The following is a 17,316-nucleotide window of genomic DNA, read 5'->3' as shown; positions in this document are numbered from 1 at the left end:
CAAACTCTTATCCTGACAGCCTACTTCTTCCATATTTCTTCTAATACAGGATATCTACAACAAGAAGTGAGAAATATTCCTCTCCAAAAACTGAAGCAGCAGACACTGATCTACTTCCTAGCACAAAATGGACACTTCTCCACTTGCTGCACTTCTGACAAGAGTGCAGTCCTCTCTGCCTCAGTCTCCTTCATCTAAGTGAGTGCTGAGAGACTCAAATCACTCTTCTGCTGTTTCACATGCCTTGTGATGGCTTAGATATCTGCATAAGCCTGGCAGACAAGGAGAGCCCACAGGAAACCTGCTGTTCTTCAGATGCCATACCAAGAGGGTGGGCATGATATCTGCAGATGTCCAACATGGCACGAGACACCTGTGTTTGGGGCAAATGGATTCACCCCTTGCAACCAAGACAGCCAGAGTGACTTTGAGAGAGCCACAGGTTGCTTCTAACTTCTGAGCACTGCAAACGTGGCAGGAGACTGATTAAGCTGCAGTGACCTTTTGTTAAAAGGTAGAGGCTAAAGGAAAATATCTACTGTTACATTTTTCAGTACTAAAACTTCCTTGGGGGCCTCCTGCAAATGCAACAGTGAAGGCAGCCTTCAGGACTTCTGCTGTGATGCTCATCAGAAATACAACAAATTCACTGAAAACAGCAAGGAAGCTGTTGACAGCACAATGCCTTTGATGTAATATGCCCACTAAAGATTTTTCATTTTGTAAGTTCTGGAAAATTTAATGAAAATTCAAAATAGAAACATATTAATTGTCAAAACTGCAGTGTGATAGAAGACCTTTAGTGTTTGAGGGGGTAAATTGTAAATCTTTAAGGGCTGCCTTTAATCGAAAGAGTAGTAAATAATTTGTAAGGAATTTCCATTTGTTTTTTTCTCTAGTGATGAAGTCAATCACTAGAGAAAAAAAAGAAAAAAGACAAACAACAAACAGTCAATCTAAATATTTCCTTAAGAAATTCAAAGCTATAAATCTTATCTAACTCATTCTGAGAATCTCAGGGAGTTTTACCATTTAAGTTCTTGTCCCAAAATTGTGTAGCTGCAGGTATTAAAACTAGAATTAAGGGTATGACCAACTCCCCCTCTCTGTTCTTGCCTCAGCCTGACTGGTAACAGCACTTCTTTCCATGGGAGAGTCTGCCAAGACCATGGGAAACATAAAAAGGGGTGAGTCACTCGATGTAACTGCAATACAAAGTAAAAGGATATGACTTCTTATGGAAAATAGAATAAGAAATTATATAAGCACATGAACTGAGATCCTTGTGTAGAAACAAAGGGAAAGATAGATGCCATGGACAGTAATACCACTAATGTCATTACTGTTTTGAGAACATCAATGGGCATTTCTAATAAAAGGACTGAGGTCCAGTTAGCTCTGCTTTGTAGCAATCCATCTCTGTTACTCCAGTCTGCTCCTTGTTCACAGTGAAGTGAGCAAACTGCTATAGAAATTTCCTCAGATAGTTGACCAAATATCATACTATAAGTGGGACTATTCAAACACTTAAAATATTTAGGCACTTCAACTACAAACACAACTTGCATTCTCCTAAATTCAGCCCTCTTTGCATGCCATGGAATACATATGGAAGAACAAAAATATTAATCATTGTTAGCAGAATGAGAAAAAAATAAAAAAAAGGAGGCAATTTATAAAAAATTGCAAGTATAACATTCATCATCTCTTTCACATTTTCTTAGAATCCCTTACTTTGAGATTTAAACACAGTTTCTATACAGTTTTTTGAGATAAAGAAAATAAAACTTTATTTTTTCTGCATCAGAGAAATAGGCAATATCTGCATTTTGAGAGGAGACTGCAAACCAGAGATGATCTGCCACAAAAAGAGATATATTTCTGTTAATTAATGATTTTTTCATTATGGCAGTTTCGAAAACAGGTCTTGGACTAGCAGCAAGACCTGGGATAAGGTTTCACCTTTCCCTAAACTGCAGCCCTGGAGTAAAAAAAGGGAAGAAAAAAAAAAAACAAGCTATTTGAAGACTGGAAAAATATCTGGCTAAGATAAAATTAACCATTGATTCAGTCATGGCAATTTCTAAGTGTTATTGATTTGATAGCCCAGGGTCTGCATACAGCAAAACAACATCAGTAGAGAAGTATGGTGACAGGATGACTCAAGTGTACTTTTCTTTCAGATATCAAGGGTAAAATTTACTCTGGAGGAGAGGAGAAAAGGTCATTACAAACACTTTTCACACAGTACAGCAAAACAAGTACATGGATGTAGATTGCATGTCTATAGGCTTTGTACTGGAGAATATGGTTATTAAAAGTTAAGTAGTACTCCAGACAGATCAATACATTTCTAAGCAACAAGAGAAAAAGAACAAGCCTCACAATGATATAAAGACTGCCAGATCAGATGTACATAGGGTCTGTTAGTCATCTTCTCTATTGATTGTTATCAATCTTCAATTAAGTGAAGATTAATTCAACTGGGCTAATTATCAAACAACCAGCCTACTGGGAAAATTTCTTTCCCAGCCCTGGTGACTGTTCATTACATCAAAGCATGACATGATGCATTTTCTCTGTACTTAATTCCGAAAGCGTGTGAGCATAGAACACCATGGATGATGGGAAAATCCAGGTAAAGCAAGGTAGTTTATATTCCCATGCAGATGGCCTGGAAACATGTTAGATATGTTCCCACAGCACTCAACACGATCATCCAAAATTAATAATCCCTGCACAGACCCATTCACATCCTCATGGTGTCTCTCACAGCATCCAACTACACATGATCATGATGCAGGCACGTACATCTGGGTCACTTCCTGCACACACCTACATCCTACATTTGGTGTGGATTCCTCAGTGTTTCTTACAATTGATGAATTTCACCGTGAAAGTGACTTTGCCTTGTGTTCAATGGGTATTTAAGGTGAAGAAAACATTATGTTAATAAGGTGCTGTCTTTTTTTTTTAGATCTAGTTTTGAGTTTGTTGTCTTTCACTGTCATTGAACTGTCTCTTTACTCCTATTGTAAGAAAATGCAAATTAGAGTGGCTTCTGTCAAAGAGGTCCATTCACTTTGAGTCTTCCCAATCTAAATAGCCTTGGATTATTTACTTTTGAGCTCTCTTTATACAGATATCTTTCCATGCCTTTAATTAGGCACTTTACTGTTCCTGACAAGCTTCTATTTCAACAACATATTTTATTTTAGTAGAAATAAACAGCCTTCAAGATAAGATCCTTTTAAAGTGCTTCATGCACTCTTTCCTCTTCTTGACCAACTTAAATAATAGCATGTCATCTACAATTTTTGTCACCTTGCTTTTCCAGCCACTTCTTCAGACAATGGATAAGTACATTTACCCACTCTAGTATCAGCAGATATTTTGTGACACTACTGTTAAATTTCTTACCATGCTGAAAATTGACTTTATATTTTTGAATACTTTTTTCCTGCTTTTTTTCTCCCTGCAAAATTCCCTTTCCCTTATATCTCTCTTTCTCTTTGTATGACTGTCCAATTCCCTCTCAACACACACAATCGCAGTTTTCTGCTTTCTTCAGAATTTTTATTCAGCACTGGCTGCTAAAGTTGACAGGCTGCAAAGAAATCACTGGAAACACAATAAATTAACTTGTATTATTGTTACTTTCCATATCTACATCAGACACTGGATATCTATGACCTGGCACCAATATGCAAGAAAGTTGGTGTTTATGCTCCCCTATTAATAACTGGCTACAAAAAAGTTCCCTATCTGTTCAATTAAACAGAAAAAAATTAAAAAGAACTTTAAACGGATGTAAGTGAACATTAAAGAAAACACTTTTCTCTAAATGCAATGATGCTGCTCATTTCTGATGATCTGATTTCTTCCTTGAATTCATCCCTCACGGATTCAAGGCACTGTAATTCCCAGAAGTCATTAGCTCTCTGCACCTCTACTTTAAAAACACCAAATGAGTCATTGCCCTGAATTTTCCATTCTAACTCCAAATTCTTCAGCCTGAACACGTTTTGGGCATAAAGAGGTTACTGCTTCTTGAACTGTATACAAAAAGAACTGTCAGCCCAAGTAAAGTAGAAGCATCATTTAGCCCAGGAGCCCAACTCTGCCTTTGAGGGTGAATTGATAGCCAGGGCAGCGAGGGAAGTCAAAAGGTTTTCCTGAAAGTCATTCCCATTTCCCAGTGGTCTTTGCCTCACAGCTGCCTGAACAAGGAGCTCAACTAAACTTCCATATTTAATTACACCTTCTGAATCTATCAGACAAGATTGGGGCTTTTCCAGACTGTTTTTACTTCCTTTATTTATTACATCAGCCTCCTTGCAGTCCTGTGGTACTGTTTCCAGTTGAATTCATTGCATAAGGAAAGAGCAAGCAAAAAAAACCTCCCAAATCCTACTGTCTAATCATTTGAGTATCCCTTAGCTCCTATATGATGAAAAATAATCAATTCCTATGTGCTTTCTGTATACCACATGTGATCTCCATGCTTTCCTGTGGCAGTTCCTCCAACCATCTTTTTAATTTATTTAGTCTCCCCATACATGGAAGCATTGATGTTCCCAACCATCTATGTTTTTCCATTCACAGAAGGATTTGTAGAGATTTATATCACTGGACAATAATATTTCCTTTGTTCCTTGTACATAAGTAATACAAACCCACAACTTCATATTTTGCTTTTCCCTGAATATAGGGTAATTTCAGAAAACTATGCAGAAGCATCACCTGAAAAGGGTAACAAATTGAGAATCCATTCCTGTGTACACAAAGTTATTCTTTGTATATTTTGCATTTAATTGATTATTGTAAACAATTTTTATGAGAATAAAAATGAGGTAAGTTCCCAGAGAGAAAAGAAGTTCTTGTGATTAAGGCACCCAAACCATATTTAGGCAACAGAAAAGTGTATTTTCTGGGCTAGGAGGTTCTGCCAGTTTTCCCCATCTCCACGCTCTCATAACCAAAATAAGAATGTCAGCAAGTTCATTACAGATAGAGAGAAAATCAGGTATATGCCTTCTGGATTTCTGCCAGATAAAATTTATTTGAGGAAAGCAAATGTAAGGTGTTTGTCAAAAATCCTACTTCTTCAGCAGAGATAAAAAGCACTGACAATGTTTTGATCACACATATTTATATGATAAATAATAAAAATGAGCACATTTCCTATATTGGAGATCAAGGAAGGATATTCAGACAGAAGGGTGAAACGCTGTTTCAATTCTTACGAGATTCAACAGTGAAGGAGACACATCTTATTAAATATTTATTACACTTGAATAAAAAACATACTTAATAATTAACTGTTGTGCATTTAATTAACATAATGATTGCCCAATTAAATAAAAGTGAAAATTTAATTTGAGACACTTTAAGCACAAGGAGATTAAGGATAAAATATGAATATCCTGAGTCCTCAGTTTTCACCACTGAGTGTGGAGGTGATATGTGGTGAAGCAGCTCAACCAGAATCAGCAATTTAGAAAGAGTAATAAAACATTCTTTCATCTGCATCTGGCCACAGGAAGCAAAAAATGCCAAGCAGGAGACGGTCTGCGAAATTTCATCTCAATTTCAAAAATAAAAAGCACAAAAGGAGCCCTGCCATCTATCCCCACCCACAACAAGGGCCGTGTAATCTTTTCTCATACCCTTGTCATGACAGTCTCTTACACAAAATAGAACCCACTTAGGGGGAGAATTTTCCAGACTTTTATTTAAAGCTATAGAACTAAAAGGTTAAAAAGACTCAACAACCTTGCTAGGCTCTTGCTCCACTACCTGTCTCTTTGGTGTCCCTCCTCCTAAGATTATCATGCATTCTCCTCCACACAGATACCAGGGACAATCACAGTTTCCACACTTCAGAATGTCAAAGGCAGTACACTTGTATGAGGGGAGGTATTGCTGCTTAAGTGAGACTAGAAGGTTTTACAGCTAGCTCAGTGCAAGGAGTTTAACAATAATTCCCAGATCTAGTGTTCTAGTAAAGCAGAGAAACTATTCAGTTACAAAAGAATGGTTTGGATTCTAAGTTTCTACTTCTTTAGTAAAAACCATAAACTTCTCATCAAAAGTTATGATGTTATGAAGTGCCCTTTGTACAGCGCAGATGCCGTTGCAACTTAACAACAGTACAAGGAGAGTTCTTCAAACTTAGTTTAAAAATCACTTTCGCATGGATCCTATTTAAGGAAACATCTCAGAGTCAAACCTCAGTTCCTACAAGCTCTCTGCTTCTTCCCCACTAGAGATCTGTATTGTCGACATGTCTATCACTGTACTATTAAGACCACCTCACAATCACATTAGAGCCAATATAAAGCAGCCAAGACAAGGTTAGGTCATTACCTGTGATATTGCAAAAAACACGGAGTGGTCCAAGTGGTCCACTTCCATCAGAATCGATGTAGAAGAAACCTGATGTCTTCCCTTGGTGTCGGTAAGCCTCGCAAGAATGTTCATAGATAGCTTTAAAGGAAAGAGAGTCATTGCATCACAAACAAGGAGAAAGCAGACAGACATGTTTTATGCGTAAGTACTACTTTAATTATTGTCATAGCATATACTGGTTATATGCAGTTGATTAGCATGTGAAAGTTTATTGCATTTGGACCTGAATCCATGCTCAAAATCACACATGTATTTAAGGAATTCCTTGAAATTAATATATGCTGGCTTTAAAGATACAGGTATTCGCTTTGTTCTGGATTAAAGTACGTAAATACTTTAGCAAATGAATATAAACTTTGAAATGTACCACATCTAGTTATGGAGTGGTACATATATGCATCCATATAATGGTGTTTCAAAGACATAGGTACATGCATGTAGACATGATTTATCACCTAGGCATGCATTTAAGTCTTGTCAGCACAAATGACAGATTTTTTGGCAGTTTACACCTTCCCTGCATGATAATGTTAACAGGAAGCATTAAAGCCCATTTGCCAGCCAAATGAAATCAAGCCCTTGTCCCCCAGCAGAAAACCTTAAGCTCAGGTACGGTCTCCATCACAGGTGGTGTTTTTATGCTTTAGAACTAATTTTATACAACCAACTTTTTCTCTCTGCTTGTCAACATTCTTTTCTTGGAGTATTAGTGCCCATGAAAATCCAAGTGGTTAATAAAACAAGCAGCAGGTCACCAAGAGCAAGAACAGAATGAGAAAAAAAATCTCATAGGTCAGCACAATTCTTATATTTGAGGCATGTTTTTGGGCAAGAGGTAACTGTCACTTCATATGGGGCAAAGAGAAAACTCCTGCAGAAAGGTAGTCCAGTATCAGAAAGTCACATGCATGATCCTAGACCTTGAACAACAAAATCTCATTTCAGAAGACCTGATTTTTTTTTTCCTCACCTGCTTAAACACTTACCTGATTATACTGACAAAATTATTCTCCCTAACAGCTTATGATTGCAGTGTTGAGGTTGTAAATGCAACTGCAAAGTTCCTGGTTTGGAACTCAGGGAGCTTTGCAGATTGAGTGAAGGGTCAGCACTTCCCCTCTGCTTCTGAAACACAGTCCTGGCCTCTCCTGTAGAAGGCGGGAATTACTCTGCAGTAGCTGGAATAGTTCCTCACTCCCACTCCTGTGCACATATGGGCTCACATTCCTCCTTTCCCCTCACTTCCTAAAAATAGTTTCTCTAATGAAACAAATTTTAGAAAGACTTAAATGCTGAGCCCTGAAGTAGCGTTGTCCGACTATTACTCTGAAGAATGCTACAAGATAGTTCATTACTCGGATTTTGGACATTTCTTCACTTCTGCCAACAAAATAGAATCACTGTTCTAGGGGCTCCAGAACGAGAATTAAGTCTCACCAGTTGATCACTTGTACCACACACAGAAATATGCTTTTTCATTGTAAATTTCTTTCCTCACCAGATATCTTTAGCAGACAGAACACCACTGGGTTAAGATGCTGCTTAAGGTACTCAGCACCTGGTGAGGTAGTGCTTTAATTAGCATCCGTCCTTAGAAAGCTTCCATTAAGAAAGCTTCATCCTTAGCCTGATGTAGAAAGCACTGTAGGAGTCTAGAATATCTCTAAATTCCCACTCTGATAGCTGGCCAAGAGTATATATTAAATGCAAATTAAGTAAAATCCCCAAACCAGAACCAATTCTTCCACTATTCACAACCTGAGGGGCTAACAGAGAGTCCCTCAGTTGCCGAAGTGCTGACAAAAGCAGTAGGGATATGGAGGTCAGGAGAGAAACTGTAACAGGCAATTAAGTAAGCAACCAAGGAATCATGGTTTGATCAATTTGCAAAGTTCTTAAACTGCAGTTCACTTACTAAATTTGCTGTCATCATCATTATAGGACATTTTATCTTGTCTCATTAGGGAATATGCCAATTGCTTCGTCTAAATTGTTTGCTGAGTATTTTTGAAGACAAAGGATGGTGTGAGGGGTAGAGAAATAAAACAAATATATTGTCAGTGAACTGACAACAAAACTTTTCTTTCTTTTTCTTTCTAAGTGTTCTTCTTCTTCACCATCATTTTGTCTGGAACCCATATCTACTTTTTACAAATTGGTAAGGAAAGATGTGAAGATTCAGCCATTAATAATGCAGGCAGATTCAAAGAGAAATGATCTATTTAACTTTAGATGGCCCCTTTGTCATTGCAACTTTGGAAAAAAAAAGGCTATATGGAGCTAGAAGTCAGGCTGGGAGTGCTGAATGGGTATAAATCTGAAAGGATGCACAAGCTTCCGTGAAACTACAGTTATGTCTACCAGAAGGAAATCCATCCTGGTATGTTTTCCTTTCAGTTATATGAGAAATCCAGCACTACACACTGTGAAGTAGCAGAAGTGGGAAAAGGCTATAAACGTCGAGCTAAAGCACATAAAACATATTCTATCATGACTTAGAGAAAAGCAGTTTTGGTGGACAGCTTATTTCATAACTGTACACTGAAAGCTTCACATACCTGTAGCTTAAGCATTTGGTACTGTGTACTTCTAAACTGGAAATGTATGAGCCATTGATTTTAGTTCTCTTTTTTGCTATTTTTTTCTGTATAATGCATCAAGGAGAAAATTACATTTGTTTTCCAGTCACTGGCAGATGCCCCCAGAGACATTTCGAGTGCACCATCCATTCCAAGCTCTGCTGAACTATTTTGTGGGCTAAGACAACAGCCCGCTTCAGAATAAAGTTATGCAATTCCATTTGCTGAAAAAAGCCCTCTTATGCCAGTGAAAACAACTTGAAGCTGTCTTTATGGGCCCATGAAAGACAAGATCTCTTTGCAGTCATTCTTTGCTTTATGCAATCAGAAATATCATATGAAAGTAAAAACCAGACAAAGAATCAGCTGTTAAGACCCCAGAACCTTAGCTTTGAAAACTGCCCTCATATTCATGTTCTGTTTTGTGTCAGACTTCTCTGATATAGATGAAGTTTTGGGAACAGTAGGGAAACCATTATTGTAATTGTCATTAAAGAGTCACCAACAATTACGCATATAATAAGCAAAAAACAAGCACCAAGCATAATGATGGAACTGTTGACAAGTGCATACATTTTAATGGAAAACAACATTTGCAGTAATTACATCTTTTGAATAAAGGAGAGGTATTCATCAGCTCATTCAGACTAGAACCCATCATCAATTTTCAAACATTATTTTTAAATTAAAAAACTCCAAATAAATACAAAGAATAGTGATTTCATTCGTTTCTGGGAAGTCTTTTAATAGCATTTATACTTTGGTTTCAAATTTTAAAATGTTTACCAAAATGGGTCCAAAACAACAAAAAAAAATTCTTGATAGGATGCTCATGCAAAGCTTGTTTTCTCATTTAAATATTTTTAAAAACATAATTTAAAAAATTAAACCTCTCAGTTGTATTTTGTCTCACAGAAGCAAGATCTGTTTCCTTCTCTAAGTCTTCCACACATTTTTTTGGCTAATTTTGAATAGCACCAGCCATTGAAGATAAAATGATAGTTTCCAGCAACGTTTGTTTCACTGAGCCAGAAACACCGCAAATCACAGTTTATGACTTTCAGCCCCTGCTGTGTTTCCTCAGGCCCTTCTGAGAATAAGCTGCATTGCCACACAGCAATAGCCCTGCTGTTCCCACAGGCAGCCAGGGTGAAGCTCTTTGCTTCACAGAGCTGCATTATGCCAGTGCTCAAAGGAAAGCGATGTCAGCAGCGCACACGAACTCAAACTCCCCCCCTGCAAGTATGGCTTGGACCTCACAGGCAGGTATGGCTGGTAAAAGCATTAGGGTAAAGTACATCACAAGGCAAAACCTCAGTGTAAAAGGTTTCACAGGGCTATTGCTGGTAACTGGTTACTCCAGGAAGACAAAACAAGAAACATCTTGACTTCAAGGTCCCAGATTTAGTAAGGAAAACTGGACATCAGAAGTGCCTGTTTTACTTGGTCACAAAGGATGTCTTTTATTGCTTTTTGTTCCCAGAATCACTTACAAGTTATAACATTGGACCTGTGCTGACATTTTTGCTCTGTAAGGAATTTTTTTAGAGGCTACTGCTGTGTTTCACAAAGAAATTTAAAATTCTCCCAGAACTACCTGCTGAAACTGGTGCAGCCTGAGAGCCCCATTCTTCACAGTGAGTGATGCTTCTCTAGCTGAGTACTGTCTGTGCTCTTGCCTACCTGCTAGGATGAGCTGTGCTGATGGTGTTCAGGCATGCACAATACGGACAGAGTTCAAGATATCTATTTCCTAGCCCCATATAATTTTCTGTGAAACACATATACCCAATTTCTCCCTCAGGTATCTCTTTCAGTCTTAAGCATCTCAAATTGAACTAGCTTTTCAGATCAACAACTCATCACATCAGAGCATTTGTTCTGAACACTGATCATAATGGGCATCTTTTCCTTTAGTTCTCACTTTTCGGCTTCCCAGGTGCTTAGGAAATCATTTGTCAAACTTTGAAGAGCATTTATAAAATAAACACTTTATCCCCCGACAGATCAACATCACCAAATTCTACACGTCCTCTTATATCACCTGGGATAGAAACATTCATAAGCCAAAAATCAAAACTATGGATCTGAAACATATACATTCCATGTTTTTTTCAAGTCACACTCTACATCCCTACAGAATTATCCAAGCAAAACTGTAAGTATTCACTTTGATTTGCCAAGGTTCAAGCTACAGATCCATGATTCAGATTTCAGTGCCAGAAAGGTATTATCAGATTTTAATAATAATAACCTAGGTTGACCTTTTTGGTAAAAAACCCTGTAGAATTTAATTTTCTAATTCCTGCATCAAGATCCTCATGACTGGTCAGCCAGAGCACACGCAGGAACTCTGCACCTCGCAGTCTGGTCTGACAGGCATGGGGTCGCTCTCAGCTTGGCTCTGCAATTGAAACTTCAGCCTTGATTCAATATGCTTCAAGAGCCTGAAAAATTGTAAATATGACAAATTTCATCACTGCTCAGCTCTCTCAAGTATCTGTTAAGTAAAGTAATCTGTTAATCCAACTCTTTTAATTACAGTCCTTAAACCAAAGATTTTATCTCTGCCATAGCTGAAATCTTTAACAGTATATGACTGAGCACAAACATTTGCAAGGTCAAATTTCAGTTGTTTCCAATAAAACATCTTTTCACCCAGTTTTTCATGAACTGCCCATTACTATATTGCCATTTGGCTTCCAATCCTACTTTTGCTCTATGCAGTTCAGCTGCAGTCTTCATGGCAGCCTTCACTAAGCACAGGCTTCCTGTTCCACTGTGGAGCTGCCCAGCAGCCCCCATGCTCCTAACTTATAAAACCTCTCCCTCAGGCCACTTAATTTTGATTTTCACCTCCAGTTGTACTTTGACTAAAAAAAAAGACAGTTCTTTGTACAAAGACTTGCAGTTTTGCAAATACCTCGAGTAACATATTTAAAGACCCCTGTCTTCAGTACAGGAACGAATTTGTTATTCACCCAGTAAGATGCACCTCTTACCAGTGTTTAAAATGCTTCTTGCTGTTGGACTCAGTGTAAAGGTAACAGTGACATTCAAACTTCAGTTTTGCTACTGGGAAGACAAGGTAAACCTCTCTCTGCTGTGCACAGCAACACATTACTAGTATAGATACCACCAAGAGGTAAGTTCCAAATGAAAAGCAATTTGTTCGGTTGTTTTTTTCTTTTTTTTTCCCCTCAGAGGATTCTGTCCTTTTCAAATTTAATGAACACCAAGATAACATTCCTCAAAAAATAAAACTAAACCTTAAAATTCCTAATATTTCTTTCCTACTGTACTCCCAATTACTTTGGAAACGTGAGCTAGAGATTCAGAATTTGACCTGTACTATTTATGATTACTGAAATGAATCCTGTAGTACTACTGTTTCAAGATTGGATTCAAATAATCTACTAAAAGTAGCTGATAATTTTCAATTTCTCAGAAGGAGAGAACATTTTATGGTAATGTAATAAATAAAATACATTAAAGAGACGTAAAGAACTTTAATTCTTTATTTCATTGGGAGGTGCTGACACTGTCCACTTCCCAGCTAAAACTAGCAGTGAGATCTATGTCACTTTTACCACCTCTAACAGTTGTACAGTTTTGGAAAAAGGCAGACAGAATACTTGCTGTCAGATCATTTGGGATTCATTTAACTGTTTTGTAATTCTCTGCGTCTTAGACACAAAGAGTAATAATAACACTGTTAATAATAATTATTATTGTATTCAGAAGTGAAAATTTACGTTTTATTTAGACTGCAAAGGCCAGTAAGAGCTGGTGTTTCTGATGGGATCTTCGACCAGCCCTAGACTGACCTTGGACAAATAGATATGCACAAATGCTGACCAGACAAAATTAAGCATTCTCAACAAAATGCTCAGAGCTCCTGGAGGCAGACTGGAGATGACTATTTCACCCTCTGCTTGTGTACCTCAAGCCTGACAGATTTGCTCTTACAGACTCAGACTAATGAGCATTCAACCAAGGATTTTTCTAAATAGCAAATAAAGCAATATGCAATAGGAGATTTCTTCTCATTCCAACAGCAGAGGGATTAGTACAGGCAATGAACTCTGGGAATGATCATCATTCTCACCCTTATAATACAATTGTCTTGTTAAATGCCAGAAAATGAAATCTGTACTCTTGAAAACTGGATTTTGATAGCTCTGCTCTTGACAGACTAATGCAGTCTCTGCTATGGTGTGCCTGGATGACAGATAGATTATTTTTTCTTATTAAAATATATATTTACTCATCTGATAGAGAATATGTTATTTCCATAGACAGATTAAAAATTACTTTTACCAGTGTCACCTAAATGGATGTTCAGGAGAGATACTCCCTTTGCATCTGGGGATTAGACAATTTCCTACCATCCAAACTAAGGCTTCCCCTGACCAAGCTGGGAAAGGTCATGTCAAGCCATCCTCCCACGTCACTCTCCTGCTGAGGTTTGGAGGCAGCTGCGTCAGTCATGTAACCCAGCAGCCCCTTCCTGGCCCTAGTGCAGAATGACCTGCAAGTTTTGCTGCTGCAAGAAAGCAGTCAGGAACACCTACTCCATTTTAAGAGCAGTGTTGGAGGGAAACGAGCAATCAAAGACTTGGAGGATGCTGTGCAAACCGTGGTGTTTTAGTCCCCAAAGCACTGGCATCCCTGCGGTCATGGTCACACCTGAAGAAGGCAGGATTCAAAAAGAACTGAGTTAGTCCCCAGCATACTCTGTTCTGCAGTAAAGCCCCAGTGAAATATTCTCTGTGTTATTTATGAGGAAATGTCAGGCAAAGGGAAAAACTTTTTTAAATGAACACCACTGAGAAATGCAGATGTACAATTTACAGATACATGTACTGAAGGGAAAGCATTAATAACACGGTAACTTATTAGAAAATAAACAATGAAAATTCATACTCCAAAAGCATGGTGTGAACAAAAATATGCAGGAACAGCAAGTACTGAGGGTTTGATATGAATATTAAATGCATTTTCTTTAGTCAAAGAACACCAATTGTTTAAACACACATGGAAAAAAGCTGTTCCAAGAATCTCAGGCAGGAAAACTGGCTACTCAGGACATTCAAATTACATGACCAAACTCACTGTTAGATATCTGTCAAATCAAAACTCTCTGAACCTGATTTGCCCAGCCAGCAAACTGTGTACATATCTCTCTACCTTGGAACACAAGAGAATTACCATTGCCCCAGCTGGCATTTTAAGATGCAGCTCCAGTACTACTAACAATCTGGCTGAAGCTATATTAAGCTTTTCAGATCAAAAATGATATATGCAGTAAGCATATTAATATTAAAAATACATTTTCAAAGCCTGAAGTTATGTTAAGTTTATGCCATATCAATGACTTTGTGACATTTCCATTATTGGATGAATCTTTCCTCCAGCAATTACCTAGGCCAATAAGACACATGCCTGTATGTGCAAGATAGATCACACACCAAAGCAAATATCCAGAATTAAATTACATTCTGTTAATTATCACCTTGCAAAGCTTTGGGACATGTTGACATCCCCAGAACATGAAGAATAAAACCATTATTTTATATTTCCCATAATTTTTATATCAATGTTCAGCAGTCTTTGGAATTCAAAAATCCACCCAAGACTAAAAACCACCTGAAATAAAAATAATAGAAATACAGAAGGGGAAGATGAGGCTTTCTAAGGGACTAACATAACTCACAGAAAAAGGAGATTAATAATCATTATCATGCAATAAAATTATTGCAGTATTCTGTATCTCAGGGCCACTTTATACCAGTCTACTGCTCTCACTATCGCATGATAATTACAAGAATTAGTAGTATGAAAGAGATGACTGTGCAGCTTTTCGACTATTCCCTTTCAATTAATACATATATTAATTTATATATATTTATATATATATATAAAAATCAATTAAGACCTGTAATTCAATCCTCAGTTTCTCTATATACACCTATAATTCTGACCTACCTTCGGTTGCCTACTGTCTGCCTAAGCTAAGACAGTTTCCCTCTGTAGATGGCAGACACTGAAACATTTCAGGGGTGGTCTATAAATTTACCATGGCCACCCTATCTCACAGTGAGGCTAGTTAAGTTCTGGAAATAGTTCACACTTTTTACATATAAAGAGAGAGCAGACCACTATCTTAGATTGGATGTCACAGTATCAGACAGCAAAAGATAGATGAGCTGAATCCCACCCAGGCTTTTTTTCTCAAACTGTGTACTAACATCAGTGTTTCTATCTAAAAGAGGAAAACAGAAAACAATTATCTATTTTGCTATGGTTCACACATGTGATTACATAAGGGATCCTCTCCTATCTATCTGGATTATATCAGACTACTCCAATACCTGACAGATCAGCAGGCTACCCACACACTGTAGAAATGGGGAAATCATCTATCCCTAAAAAGGCTTCAGCTGAGCTAATCTTCCAACCTATTAAAATGCATGCTGTGTGAAACAAATTTAAAAGATAAAGCAAAAAGCAAACCCTGCATTTTACAGATTGAAATGTGATTGTATCCTCAAAGCACTGTCTCAGGTCCAGATAAGCTCAAGTAGCAATAAACAAAGAGTATTTTCTAAGGAAAGAACTCGTACCATTTCAGTAGATGATATAGATCACACACCTTTTAATATACCCACAAATTGGATCTTATTCCCAACAGAGGTGGAGAAACTAAGGCATAACAAAACTCATATACAATCAAATGTAAATCACCTACAGTTGGCTTTATATCTTATAGGGTTACCCCATGACTCTCAGTTTCCCCAAGCTGTGGGCAGTGAAATGGGTATCTGGAGACAGTCAGCACAAGGACATCAAATTGCATGTCCACATGCATTTGTGACAGCACAGCACTGGCACGAGCTTTGGGGTTTCACAGCTACAGAGAGTACTGAGACGGAAACACAAGTGCCCATCAGTGCTGTGACTAGCCAGGAAGAAGATGTTTGCACTGGAAGATGTAAGGATGAGAAGTGAATCCACAACGGAAAAAAACCCAATCAAAAAGTAAGAAACAAAAACCAAACCAAACAACAACAACAACAACAACAAAAAAGACTTGGAAGGTACTGAGAATATTCCACGTGGCAGTTAGTGAAGAATGATTAACCATTACTAAGCAAAGAAATGTGCTTATGCATCAGGCAATAAGTTTGCAGGGAAGAAACTACCTGTTTAGAAAATATTAAACTCTTATATGCTAGTGAAACCCAGAAAACATGGGTTTTAGCACTATTTCAGAGAAGAGGAGAAGAAAAGCAAGACCAGATGAGACTTCGGGGTGAAATTTGTCTGCCACACAATAGCTATTTAATGGGGCAGGACCACACCCATTTAAGTGGCAGACTTGCACCTGGATCAGGCTGATTGCCAAACAGTTCTGTGACAGTTTAGGAGCTTCCAGTATCATAAGGGATTGTGAGTGAAAAGAATACCTGAGGTTTGCAGAAAACTAGCTGCCTCTGGTAAGATTAAGGCCACACCTAGAGCCAGCTATTTCTTTACATGTATCTTCAGATACACACTTTTGCTTCCTCCACACATCTTGAATTTCAACTACTCATTTTCAGTCATGACAGACACAATCTGGTCCTGCATATCTGACATGGTCTTGCAAACATTGTCCCAGCTGTGTCTTCTATCAACTTACTGTTCTGTTCTGACACTGTCTAATTCCCCTCTGTTGCATCAAATGCAAACTATTCATCTTTGCTTTTCATGGCACATTTCAGACTTATCTACCTGTCGTGACTCTGACATTTGCCTTCTCAAAAATGTCAAACTCTTCTGGTCACAGCCTTATATTTTTCAAACATGCACATTTTTTTATTGCTTTCTCCCATGTCACTCCATGTTTGCAAGCATTCAATTTCTTCCTCTTTTTAATCTCTGCCTTATGACTATTTGGCTACAAGAAAGCCTAGAAATAATTATGTACCTAGTAGACTGAAACTGCCACCTATGATGTTGATGAAGCCTTTCTGGCACTCTATCACCTGTGCCAGCATGTTTTTTCCCCTCAGAAACCTAACTGCAAACTCTTTAGAAAAGGGATAGTATGTATTGTTAGCTGTTCCTCACAGCAGGATCCAGGGTGGTCCAGGAATATTTGGAAGAAAAAAGTAAGATTGCTTACGTATCAACCATAAAATGCATTTCAACACTTCACATATGATAACAGTAAGTTAGGGACACTGTCTCTTCAGATCTCAGTTCTTAAAATGGAAAGGTCTCCCAGTCTGAGGTAGTAAAACATAAATCAATTAATTCTAGGTTGCAGATGCATGTCATG

General features: G+C 37.9%; 1 protein-coding gene across 1 annotated transcript in view; it reads right to left on the bottom strand.

The window, feature by feature from the left end:
* Positions 1-17,316, bottom strand: part of CNTNAP5 (contactin associated protein like 5) — a 279,536-nt gene that overhangs the window by 84,770 nt on the left and 177,450 nt on the right. The window contains exon 12 of the mRNA XM_018072602.1: positions 6,370-6,489. Coding sequence (XP_017928091.1) covers positions 6,370-6,489 — 120 coding nt within the window. The remainder of the gene's footprint in view (positions 1-6,369; positions 6,490-17,316) is intronic.

This window comes from Manacus vitellinus, unplaced genomic scaffold (genome assembly GCF_001715985.3).
Source record: "Manacus vitellinus isolate BGI_N305 unplaced genomic scaffold, ASM171598v3 scaffold_22_pilon, whole genome shotgun sequence".
In the NCBI taxonomy this organism is placed as follows: Eukaryota; Metazoa; Chordata; class Aves; order Passeriformes; family Pipridae; genus Manacus; species Manacus vitellinus.
This window is presented reverse-complemented; position numbering and strand designations above follow the sequence as displayed.